Raw genomic sequence first — 12,078 nt, 5'->3', positions numbered from 1 at the left:
TATCGGCTCTTTTTCGTTTTATCCGGGCTTGCAAGCCACCCAGCGTCTAGCAAGTACGGTTCTTTGGTTTCCGTGTCCTTTTTTGCTTCAAGATCTGAAGTGGTATAAGTCCCCTAGTAGTCGCAGATACAGACTGTCCCCCTGTACTGTCGTTGTCGTTACCAACGCAGAGCTTCAGAGCTAACAGTGAAGCTAGAGTGACCTGAAGGTGTTGTCAGCATGAAAGCGTCTAAAATCCTCTCCGCGATTTTTTGAAGACTTAACCAGGATAATTGCAATATTGCGAATGGAATCCACATATAAACAGATGTAATCAGAGCCTAGGGTGTTGAACGCTCCGTCGCGGAATGAATCCGAGCGGCACGCGGCGGGGAAACAAACAGTGCAAACACCGCATCTTATCAGAAAACTTTCCCATCCCAACTGCGAAAGTTGATCAGTCAACTGCAGACGCCCCGGCCTTGTACCTGTCGCCGGTGCCGCAATGCTCTCCTGATTATACGGGCGCGCGAGAGATAAGGGAATGATTTCGCCATCTTCCCCAATCTTATGCATGTGGTGCGGTTGCCTCTTGGCCCTCTTTATCTTCGATCATGAGCAGCCCAACTCCATATGAACCAGACGAAGACGACGACGACACATCGGAATACAAGCTCGAGATCAAGCGCTCGCAAACAAGCGCCCCGTTACCGGTTCCTCCGTCAACTGGTCCCACTTCGTCGACAACAAATCCACCCGTGCAAACGTCGAAGACGGAACGCAGATCCGCAAGAGGCACGCGGGCCCAGGCGCTAGAGGATCTACAATTATCGCTATCGAAGGAGTCCGCGGAAGCATACTCCAGCGTGCTTGCGGGAATCATCGAAGATCATGCGCCCGTCCCTACAATCAACGGTGGTGAGAACCACATTACATCGCAGAATGGAATCGTGACCTGGATCCCAAAGGAAAAGGAGGTACTATACCATGTTTTGGATAGGAAGAGCAAGGATGGGATTCAGGAAATATCCCGTCAGCTGGGCTCGAAATCTGAGCTTGAAGTTCAGGAGCATTTGAACCTGCTCCATAAGGGCCTGGAAAGACAGCACCTGAAGGACCGTCATACTAGGACGGTTATTCTAGGTGAAGTGCCCGCAGCAGCTGAAATAAGCAAGGACTGCTGTGATGAGCTCGACCAATACGCTGAACTGGTTTCGATGGAGGAGCAGTTGGCAGAAGATGTCGCTGGAAAGCAGAAGCATCACGACTTGTGGATCATCAATCGGGAGACAGCAGAAGAGCTTTCGCAGAAAGTCAAGTCCCAGGGCGCCGATCCAAGCGCTAGCTCCAGTGTGCATCTTACGGCTGAGCTCTTCAATATGAAAAAGTGGATCCGGCTGTCAGAACGATTTTTTATGAATTTTGGCGGTGCACGACTGGAAGACAACTGGACCAATGTAGCCTTTGCGGATGAGACACCGTCCATGACTGCCGATTCGTTCGCGGACTTCTACGCATTGACGATCAGTCTGACACGCCGTCTTGTTCAGTCATCTCTTTTCTTCGCAATGTCAAGGCTGCGGAATATGCGACAAACTGGTAATCAAAAGGCGAACGTTGTGAGGTCTCGCGATGTTAAGACTGCGCTGGACGTGCTCAACATGCAACGGGACCGTTCCGACTACTGGGTCGGCCTGGCGCGGCGATGCAGTTTGAAGGTTGAAGATTCTCGTCATCGAAAGGGGTGGAAATCAATACACATGGAGCACGATGAGGTAGAGGATATCTTGTCTGGTAAGATACCTCTGGAATCAGAGTCGCGTGAGAGAAGTGCCTCGAGGGGAAGATCAGGAAGTCGTGCTCCAGAGAACACGGATGTTGAGGACCTAGATTACAGCGACGAGTCTGAATACTCCTCCGCGGCATCATCCGTACTCTCTTCGCCTACGTTGTCTCCAGTTGAAGAACAGTCAACAGATCCAGAGGACGACCATGCCGAACAGGTTGATGGTCAGATGAGCCGACTTGAGGAAGTGGGCCTATGGAAGCTCATTGGTGAGCCACCCCCACAGCCCCTCGAAACCCAAATCCAAAAATATGAAGCGCAAGATGCTGTCCCACGGAGGCCGGTTGGCCTGCGCAAGACAAAGGAGGACCTGGTCGATTGGCGCGACAGGACGTTTTATCGCAGCGAATGGGAGGAATACGGGCATGATCTTGTGGACCTATACGACGAGCTTTCAGAAAACCGGCGGAAGAGGCGACGTTTCGACCAGACGGATACAAAGCTTACAGATCGGTTGATACCGACTCCTGATCAGCTGCGTGCCGGCCTTTTTGACACTCGTGTCATGGAAAATGACAGCAACCATGCGAATGACGAAGATGACTACGATGAAATGCGGGTAGATGAGCCGACACCATCCAAATCTGAAATCGAAGAGTTTTCAGATAGAGAAGGTACCTCCTCACGGGGCGAGAGTCCTATATCCGAACATGCATCTCGCCTGATTGAAGAGCTTGGGGGTCATCCAGAAGGGTATCCGCCACGAAGAGACCTGAGATCAGGCGTTATGCTAGTCCCTTCCAAGGCCACGGAAGCAGATAGTCCTCCACGTCGTCGCCTTCGCGGGGCGATCAAGCCTGAATCGGATAGTGAAGTAGCGTCTAGTACTGACGACACTCTGCCTGAGCCACACGCAGCCTCATCCGAAGAGGAGGAGACCGATGAAGGCGAGGTGCCATTGTATTCCCACCCAATGAGCCCAGCCGATCCGGTGTCGGACTGATCGATCCTGCAGGACTGGGTATCACATAACTTGGGTATTGTATTCAGGTCCGTTTCTATATGGATATTTTCGTTTGCTTCATCTAGGTCTTTTGTATATATTGTGTTCCGGGTTACCTACTTGCCTGTTTATCTAGATACCTCGCCAAGGCGGCTATAGACTTTGTTTGGATAGGAATTCAGCTACATTCTAATATATCCGACTTGCATCGTATGAGCGGGATACAGCCAGTCCACTCAATAGACCTCCGCGACAAAATAAGAAATAGGGGTATTCTCTCAGAAGATCTATGAAATATCTAGGATCTGAAATAAAAACAAAAACGAAAAAAAGGAGAGGGCCGAACGCGATTTGAACGCGTGACCTTAAGATCTGCAGTCCCACGCTCTACCCCTGAGCTACCGGCCCCTTTCTTGTTGGAAGATCGATGGTCTTCTTGTATTATATTCCTTTGATACAACCAATGGCTCGAAATCCGTGGTGTCCATGTCACTGTGTCTGGCTTTCCCTGGATTACCGACCAGGTACAGTAATACTGACTTTGGAATTCTCTGTTCTGCAGATTCCCTTAGCATCCAATTGACTACACCACATGCGACAGGCTCTCATAAGTCTTTGATTGCATTTAATTCTCACAATTATTGAGTGAGGTTGCGCACGCAATGGTATACTACTCTGAAAGGGCTGCGAAGTTCAACCCATGGGTATATACGTCTCTCGGCGCGTCTTTCAATGGATAGTGGTACGTGTCAGCAGATTGGGCTACCGCTCGAGGATCTGCTGTGTATGGTGTAGCAATAAAAAAGAATTCCAGGCCATAGGTTCGTATAAAGGACAATCTGTATATGAAGTTCAAAAATCAAAAAGCAAGGGCCAAGCGTGGATCGAACACGCGACCTAAAGATCTGCAATCTCTCGCTCGTACCACTGAGCTATTGACCCGTTTGCTTGGCAAGGTGGCAAAAGTTATGCTCTACAACCGGGGCCATATCCTTCCGCTGATAGTCTACTGAGCTGGGATTGTGTATGTACAAAGTCTACATGGCGCATTTGGTTGTGTGTGTTGGGTTCCCATATCAAAATGGCCTCTATATGACTCAAATACTGAGGCAAGTTCTGATTTGGTCTCACTACGAGGTGGCCTGCTTGCAATCTTCACTTTCATCCCGCCATCGTGATGAAATACTAACGTGTAGACCTAGTATATATATTTGGCCGCTCATGGTAGTCTCGGCAACTTGACGTTTACTACTACCAACATCAATGTCACTCACAGCCATGTTCGTACAGAAACTGAAGCCAATAACTCCTGCCAACAATATCATAAACAGCATATAGCTACCAGAAGTACCTCAAATGTCACCATTATCACGCGATAAGATACACATGAAACCCATATGCCAAGGCGGGCCCGTCAGCTTATCCCGCCTGGTATAGGAAAGAAACAGGTACTCTGAGGATCGGAGGACTCATGGAAGGAGTGAAATTAATCGTATTCCCGATAGCTTGAATTTCTTCATGAGTAACCTTATTCACGATCTGACAAGGGATACCTATGCCCACCATAATGTATACTACGTCAGATACAAACACCAGGTCGACCATGCAACCAGAGACATAAGTAGACATGACTACTTGAAGAACACAACCGCCAATTGCAAGCGAAACAAGAATAGGAACCGAAATACCGGATTTAGGGGGATGAGATCTGCCGGCGTTTGAAAGTCCCTGACCCGGTGGAGTTGATGTATGGAGCTGCCTGTCCGTCTTACAAATCAACAGTCAACAATATAGGCATACGTCACAGAAACACATACTTCTGACATTTCGCAGCCCCTGGCCCAATATAATTTTCTGGGTGCGATATTGCGTGGCATTGTTGGTTATCACTTGGTTTGTCAGCAAGGAATACGAAGGGCCGAAACACCGACATAAGCTGACGATCCGATGCCGAAGTAAGTGGTTTCTAAGCAACATCATCTATGATGGAGGCAACAATTGTAGAAAGCCATCGAATTAGCAGATGAATCTCGTATAAAAGGACAAACAGGATCAATAATAGAAACCCACTCCAATCAAAGGCTCACACATCAAAAACCACAGACCCCTTTCTATACAATAACCACCACAAGTACCTACACCATTCAGCATGTCTCTCAAACCCATCACCCTCTGGGGCCACACCCAGGGCCCCAACCCCTGGAAAGTGGCCATGGTACTCGAAGAACTCGAACTCCCCTACAAAACAACATACGTAGCTTCTGGAGACGTCAAAAAAGAACCTTTTACCCTCGTCAACCCCAACGGCCGCGTCCCCGCCATCGAGGACCCTAACACGGGAATCACACTATGGGAGTCCGGCGCCATCATTGAATATCTGACCGAAACATACGACAAAGACAACAAAATCAGTTTCCCGGCCGGTACCCCCGAGTTCTTCGAAACGAAACAATGGCTACACTTCCAGATGAGTGGGCAGGGCCCGTACTTCGGTCAGGCTGTTTGGTTCCGACGACACCACCCTGAAGTGGTTCCTAGTGCTCAGGAGAGATACAAGAAAGAGGTTCTTCGGGTGTCATGGGTGCTGGACAGCGTCCTAAAAGACAGGGAATATCTGGTCGGTGGACGGTATAGCTACGCGGACATCTCGTTCGTGCAGTGGTACAATTACTTTGGAGCCGCTACGGATAATGATGTTTATCTGGAGAAGGAATACCCGAACCTTTACGCCTGGCTGGAGAAAATCAAGGCAAGACCGGCTATCTCTAAGACGGCCAATCTACAGAAGGAAGCAATTGCGAATGAAACGCACTGAGTGGATTTGGATTCGGTGTGTCATTCAACATAGGATGTCTATCGGGAGCTTGAGATGGGTCGAATATGGGGACCATGTATGTAGTATATTAAATTTCGAAAACAATCAGTAATTCTTTCCTATACCTTGGATATCTTGCAACCAAAGCAATAGAATATAGATTGCGATGTCAGAACAGAGTAGGGCTGGTAGGGAATAGATCGATAATGTGGAGAGAAGAAGCTCCATCCGCGATGGGGAAGAGCCTGGTAACGACTAGTCCAAATACGGCTAGCGCATCTTATGGTCTTGGCGCGAGTTTTTGGAGCGTCGGTCCGTGTCGCGACAGTCGCTCTGCCTCCAAGCCACTCATCCATCAATCTCTCGTCGCTGTCTGGTGGAGTCATCCACCCCCATTCTATCTTGCATATCCCTAATACCCTTTTCTTTCACGTCTCTACCATATAGAGGGCCGCGTCCGCGCCCCGCCTACCTTTCTTCTGAGCAGAGCCAAGTCCCTTGCTCTCTGCCACCCGCGACCTCAGCTTCCCGTCGTCGACTATCGTGCCAACAAGATGGAAGACAACCAGGTTATGTCTGGTGGCGCCACTGAGGATGCTCAGGCTATTAGCGTGGCACAGGATGCCCCAGGTGATGTGATTACCACTTCCGGTGCGTTCTCCCTCTTTCCGCCCCTAAGGGGATTGGAACTTGCCAACATTCGCAATCGTGACACCCAGGATCGCAATCGCATCAGGGATCTCCTGAGAAAAAGACCGAAACTGGCCCCGATACTGATAACCCGCTAGATGCCCCCGCTTCACCCAAGCGCCAGAATGCCGATGGCGAACCCGAGGATGAGGAGATGGGCGGCACCGAGACGGAGACCAAGAAGGAGACCGATGGAGGCGAGGACCTCGCTGATGTTGCCGCACAGTCAGGCGCTGAAGGTGCTACAGATGAACAGCCGGCGCAGGCCAAGGCATCCATTGAAGCCTCCGCGCGCTCACATCTCGTTTCGCAAACCCACGCCATCATCCTCCCCAGCTACTCCACCTGGTTCGACATGCACCTCATTCACCCGATCGAGAAGAAGGCTCTGGCGGAGTTCTTCAACGGCAGAAACCGTAGCAAGACCCCTGCCGTTTACAAAGATTACCGTGATTTCATGATCAACACCTACCGTTTGAACCCTATCGAGTACCTCACAGTCACTGCGTGCCGCCGCAACCTTGCCGGAGACGTCTGTGCGATCATGCGCGTGCACTCCTTCCTGGAGCAATGGGGTCTCATCAACTACCAGGTAAGTATCCGCCCGGTGCCAACCTCAGTCCCGAGTTGCTGATGCCTTGACTCAGGTGGATCCCCAAACACGTCCGTCCAACATCGGCCCTCCTTTCACTGGCCATTTCCGAGTGGTCGCCGATACCCCCAGAGGCCTCCAGCCATTCCAGCCCGGACCCAACCACTTCGTCAAGCCCGGAAAGCCTTTGCCGGCCACGGATCGTGCAGCATCAGCCACCCCAGCTGCCAAGGCCGACCTGAACCTCGAGATCCGTCGCAATGTGTATGATGACAAGGGCAAGGAGATCACCCCTGCTACGGAGGACAAAGACAAGCAGACCAATGGCGAAGGCTCAACGAACGGTACGACGGGCGATTCGACCAAGGCGATGGAGAGCGCTTCCAAGGAACCGAGAAAGAAGTTCAACTGCTTCTCCTGTGGCATCGATTGTACTCGCCTCAGATTCCACTACGCAAAGGCGACACCAGCAACCGCCAACCCAGCTGCACCTGACACCAAGTACGATCTGTGCCCCAACTGTTTCCTTCAGGGCCGGATGCCGTCCAGCCACAGTGCTTCCGACTTCGTCAAGCTCGAAGACAGCCCATACTCGATTGCCCCCGACCGGGATGCTCCGTGGTCGGATTCGGAGCTTGTGCTATTGCTGGAGGGATTGGAAAACTTCGACGACAATTGGGAACAAATTGCCACTCACGTTGGATCCAGGACAAAGGAGGAGTGCGTGATGAAGTTCTTGCAGCTGGAGATCGAAGACAAGTATCTGGATGATATGCCCGAGGTTCGTGCAGGCAATGGGCGGGAGCCTATCAGCCAGACCGAGAACCCTGTCCTGTCCGTGGTTGCGTTCCTTGCACAGATGGCCGAGCCTGCCGTGGCCGCAGCTGCCGCTGGCCGCTCCGTGGAGGAGATCCGCAAGGAATTGAGAAAGCAGCTCGAGAAGGGCTCTGGAGCCCAAGACAAGGGCAAGGAGAAGGAAGGCAGTGCCACAGTCAAGGCCGAGGATTCCATGGAAGTGGACTCTGCTCGCGAGGAAGCAACCGAGCAAGCTGTCGAGGTCGCTGGCTCCGACAAGGGCAAGGCTTCCCTTCCCACTGTGGCCCTCGCGGCTTCCGCCGCTCGTGCTGGTGCTCTGGCTTCTCACGAAGAACGTGAAATGACCCGCCTGGTCTCATCGGCCGTCAACGTCACCCTCCAGAAGTTCGAGATCAAGCTGCAGCAGTTCAACGAGATGGAGGAGATCATCGAAGCCGAACGCCGGGAACTTGAGCTCGCTCGCCAGCAGCTCTTCCTCGACCGGATGGCCTTCAAGAAGCGCGTCAAGGAGGTCCAGGACACTCTGCAGGCCGTCAGCCTTCGGGGCCCTGGCGAGGAGACCAACAACATGCTCGCCGATGCTGCTACGACCGGGATCGGCAACCGCTTTAACTTCCAACCGGCAGGAGGTGACGTTAGAGGCGTGCAGCCGTTGAGTGCAGAAACAGGCGCTGACTACAAGACGTTGGACCTGTAATGTACCTATGAAAGGGAATGTTTCGCCAATGATGACATGCTTTTTTCCAACAGTTGGAGAGAAATTCAATAACCCTTTCCTTTCATTTCTAACGACCGGACGAAGGAGCCGACCGGGGTTGCTTTTTCAATAATATCCATTGTATTGTACAATATCATAGGGCTGGACAGGAGGAGTGAAGGAGAAGATGGGATGAATGAACCGTCAGGATGTATCTGACAGGGACAGACAAGATGGTAGTAAAGTGATGTGTGATGGATTGATGGATGGCTTGCACTATGATCTGGTCTGATTTTTTTTTACATTCGATTTACAATCCGCTAGGTAGGAAAAGGCGCAATTGTTTTGGGAGTTCAGAGCTAAGTATTGTATGCGTGTGCCTTGCAAATCGATGTTCTATTGTGACTGGTTCTTTATCCTGCTATTAGTAGTTTTCGGGTTCGCTTGCTAGTTAGGCTTGAGGGTGGTTAGTAGTCTTCCATATTGACTTGCTCGATGCTATGCTTAAATTCGTCACAATTTATTTTGCCCTACCTATATACTTGATATTTTGATCATAGCTTGCCACTTGTTGCCCCTACCTACCAACCACGGAAATCAAGAGGTACATCATGCTAAGTAGCCTGCACATAGCACTGAACAAGACATCAACGTCACTTCAACCTCATAACAGAGGTGTCAATTCAATAGATATCATTATCTCCTGACACAGAAGATGTGATACCTCAACACCGACTGTTGATCATCTCCATTGACGGACCAATAATGAACGAGCATATCGCTCCACTCATGTCACTGCCCGAGTACTTAGTATGACGTTCCTACTTACGGAGTACAGCACATACTATTGAACAGGGATTCATGGACCTGATCCGTCCGTTTGCTCACTGAAATGCAGTGGACGCGTCGGCGCGTGTTTCTGCTTAAGATTTCAGCTACTTCGTACTCGTCTTTGAGTTTAGTTTTTCTGTGCCTCTGATAGATTTTTACCTAGGCGTTATATACATTGGCTTATTACAAGCGTGTCGAACAATAATCTAGCGATATGCCTGCCCAGAAGAGAACCTCTACTGATATGATGGATCCTGCGATCGTTACTGGCCCTGATAAAGAGAATCAGCCAGCGGCAGGAACAGCATCACCGTCTGGAAATACGCAGAAAAGCTGCGACGAGATTCGGCAGGATATACGCGATTTCATCGCTTCAGGACAGATGAACGCCAACGAGTTCCAGCGCGCAATTGACGTGTCCCCGCGGTCACTTTCTGAGTTCCTGAGCCAGGAGGGCGTCAAGGGCGCCCGGTCGGCGACGTATAAGAACGCCTTGAAGTTTTTTGACAGCCGGAGCGGAGGACCTGTCGTGCCGTTGGCTGAGACTTAGCCTGCGGCAACTGCGGCAGGAAGTGCCCCGAAGAGGGCGAAGAAGAATCAGCCAGCGAGTCCGGCTGCGGTTGATCTTTCGGGTGTTCACTTGGATGGAGATGAGGATGGGAGTGTGCAGGTCTTTGAGACGTGCGATGTGGTGAGGAGGAAAATCCGGGCGCATTCGCGTAAGACCGGAGTGACGCAGGCGGGCTTCATGAGAGAGGCTGCGAAGACGGCGTACCCGCAGGGTACGAAGAGGCTGAATGCGAATTCGTTCGGGGAGTTTCTCAAGAAGAAGGGCCCTACCGCTGGGAGCTCAGGGGCGGTATTCTATGCCTCGTATGTGTATTTTGAGAAGTTGAGGATCAAAAATGGAAAGCCGAAGGACGCCTTTAGACTTGAGATGGAGAAGCTCTGGCCGAATGGCTTCGAGCTTGAGAATGTAGCTAACGGGAGGATGTGGTGTGGTCCCAATGTGAGACCCTGGGTTGACATATATGGGAAGGTGCACTTTTCGTGACTGTGACTGACGGCTCGTTTGCGGTCCATCTTGTTTGGAATTGTGTGTTGTGTCCTTTGTCACATACTCCATGATTGATTATGTTGAGTGGTTAATATTCATCCTGACGCTTCTTTTGGTTGTTCTTTGATTATCCTGCCATTGGCATCGATGCCTGCGAAGAGCTCAGACGCCGTGCTTTCGTCTAACTTCAGAGTCAACTTAGGTCCTGAGTAGAGTACGTCCCAGGTGAATGCGGGCTTTCCGCTTCTAGTATCCCAGTTCACGCGAGGAACTAGACAGGAGATGCGTTTCCAGAGCCTCTGCATGAGCCGTCGGGTGATGTTATGGGGCCGTCCGTCTACATAATTCTCGAATGTATCCCCTTTCTGCGGTCCCTCTGTCAGAAAGCCAGCATCTAGAGTAGACTCAGGGGCGGGAGAAGTCCCAACTGCCTTTCGTCGTTTGGGTGGCGCCCATGGTATAGTCTCCGACATAAGACCCTCCAACACCTTGAGCTCCGAGTCAGGCAGTGGTGGGAACAGATTATGTAGCGTCTGATTGTACCATTTCCTCCGAATGTTCCTGCGACGAGACGGAGCAAGCGGCTTCCCCCAGATATTCTCCGCGGGAACCACTGGCTCGACTTGCTTGGTATAGTACCCGGCATTCAGCGTCGTGATCATCGAGTTACGATTCTGAGCTTTCAACAGATCAACCATGACCGAAGGGGGCCGCCATCCATCCTCGAACATCTCTGGTGCTTCCTGTGCCACTGTCTGCGCATCCGCGGCATTCAATGCGTCCACTGCGTCCGCTGGTGTGACCAATGCTTGTATGAGCTCTTGTCTCCGTCGCCCTCTGCGGCCATAAGCCTGCTGCAAGACCTTTTCCAGCGGCTTTGTATATCCCTCATTGGCTCGTTTGAGTAAGGACAGTTGTTGTGTTGCTGACTTCCGGAGTAATAGAAGTCGATGTTGATCGGTCTCTTTCTTCTGGGTATACCGTCGGAATCGTTGGAGGATTTGGGAATGAAATGTAACTCTGGCGACGGGGTCAGGAAGATAGGAGCATTCGCGGAGTAAGGAGCGGAGAAGGTGCCGCCATGTTTCGGGAGGGATCTGGATGGCGGACATGGTGTCTGATGTTATGCCTTTATCTTCTAATCAATTCCTCTCCAAGCCCGGAGTTGATTCCGCAGCACCGCGAGGCTATCTAACAGAAGCAGCAGGCGGTGAAGACTAAACACCCAAACAGGCAATAGATGTTTTCGAGGCAGCGATACGCGAAATCGGGTTAGCCGCGAACGCGACCGGAGCGAATAACGAACGCCCCCGCGACTTCAATCAACCCATTCATCTCGTTCCTTTTACCCATTTTCTTCATGCAAGGCTATGTTGTACAGGATTACCTGAAAGAGCTGCAGATAGAGTGGCTTTTGCACTACTTGTAAAATTACTCCGGGCCGTTCAGGGCCTGACTGCCTCGCCAGAATCAGTTTCATTGACTTGTCTCATCCCTTCGCGGTCGGTGCGCTAGCCACGCGCCTCTCTCTTTTCGCGCGACGTTCCGAATTGCCTGGCCGGTCAAGTCAGACTGGAGCAGTAGATCCCAGGATAGGTGCAGTTCCCCACATGCTTTCGTGATTCTCTCATTCTGTCATGATGCTGTTCACTTGTTGAACTGGCCCTGCTATTGGCTTGTGGTACCTGCAATCCGTATTTATTAACCTTTCTTTACTTTTTCCTTCGACAGAGCAGCCAGCCTTGAGTCGGTGTCTGGGTCGGGCACCCTAACACTGCTAATTCACCGTTCCTTCAATGGCTTCCAATAACA

General features: G+C 51.1%; 5 protein-coding genes and 2 non-coding genes across 7 annotated transcripts; 4 read left to right on the top strand and 3 right to left on the bottom strand.

The window, feature by feature from the left end:
* The first annotated feature begins 451 nt into the window (after window positions 1–451).
* BO87DRAFT_461873 (uncharacterized protein) lies at window positions 452–2,920 on the top strand. Its single transcript, XM_025629128.1, has one exon. It carries the CDS (start codon window positions 594–596, stop codon window positions 2,766–2,768), a length of 2,175 nt encoding a protein of 724 aa, XP_025476500.1. The 5' UTR covers window positions 452–593; the 3' UTR covers window positions 2,769–2,920.
* Window positions 2,921–3,104: 184 nt separating this feature from the next.
* Window positions 3,105–3,176, bottom strand: BO87DRAFT_t211. Its single transcript has one exon. It is a non-coding gene; the product is annotated as a tRNA-Cys (tRNA).
* Window positions 3,177–3,637: 461 nt separating this feature from the next.
* On the bottom strand, window positions 3,638–3,710 carry BO87DRAFT_t210. The gene has a single exon. It is a non-coding gene; the product is annotated as a tRNA-Cys (tRNA).
* A 1,074-nt stretch (window positions 3,711–4,784) lies between these two features.
* BO87DRAFT_379425 (glutathione S-transferase family protein) lies at window positions 4,785–5,704 on the top strand. The gene has a single exon (XM_025624029.1). The coding sequence runs from the start codon at window positions 4,918–4,920 to the stop codon at window positions 5,581–5,583; it is 666 nt and encodes a 221-aa protein (XP_025476499.1). The 5' UTR covers window positions 4,785–4,917; the 3' UTR covers window positions 5,584–5,704.
* Window positions 5,705–6,198: 494 nt separating this feature from the next.
* Window positions 6,199–8,511, top strand: rscE (putative RSC complex subunit (RSC8)). Its single transcript, XM_025618132.1, has 2 exons — window positions 6,199–6,865; window positions 6,921–8,511. Exons 1-2 carry the CDS (start codon window positions 6,428–6,430, stop codon window positions 8,376–8,378), a joined length of 1,896 nt encoding a protein of 631 aa, XP_025476498.1. The 5' UTR covers window positions 6,199–6,427; the 3' UTR covers window positions 8,379–8,511.
* A 912-nt stretch (window positions 8,512–9,423) lies between these two features.
* Window positions 9,424–10,312, top strand: BO87DRAFT_444299 (uncharacterized protein; the record flags this gene model as incomplete). Its single annotated transcript, XM_025628131.1, has 2 exons — window positions 9,424–9,743; window positions 9,783–10,312. 2 exons carry the CDS (start codon window positions 9,424–9,426, stop codon window positions 10,261–10,263), a joined length of 801 nt encoding a protein of 266 aa, XP_025476497.1. The 3' UTR covers window positions 10,264–10,312.
* Window positions 10,313–11,393, bottom strand: BO87DRAFT_143984 (uncharacterized protein). The gene has a single exon (XM_025618133.1). It carries the CDS (start codon window positions 11,376–11,378, stop codon window positions 10,362–10,364), a length of 1,017 nt encoding a protein of 338 aa, XP_025476496.1. The 5' UTR covers window positions 11,379–11,393; the 3' UTR covers window positions 10,313–10,361.
* Between the last annotated feature and the right edge of the window lie 685 nt (window positions 11,394–12,078).

The sequence above is a fragment of the Aspergillus neoniger genome (assembly GCF_003184625.1).
Source record: "Aspergillus neoniger CBS 115656 unplaced genomic scaffold BO87scaffold_32, whole genome shotgun sequence".
In the NCBI taxonomy this organism is placed as follows: domain Eukaryota; kingdom Fungi; phylum Ascomycota; class Eurotiomycetes; order Eurotiales; family Aspergillaceae; genus Aspergillus; species Aspergillus neoniger.
Note: the sequence above shows the minus strand (reverse complement) of the source record. Positions and strands in the feature narration are given on the sequence as shown.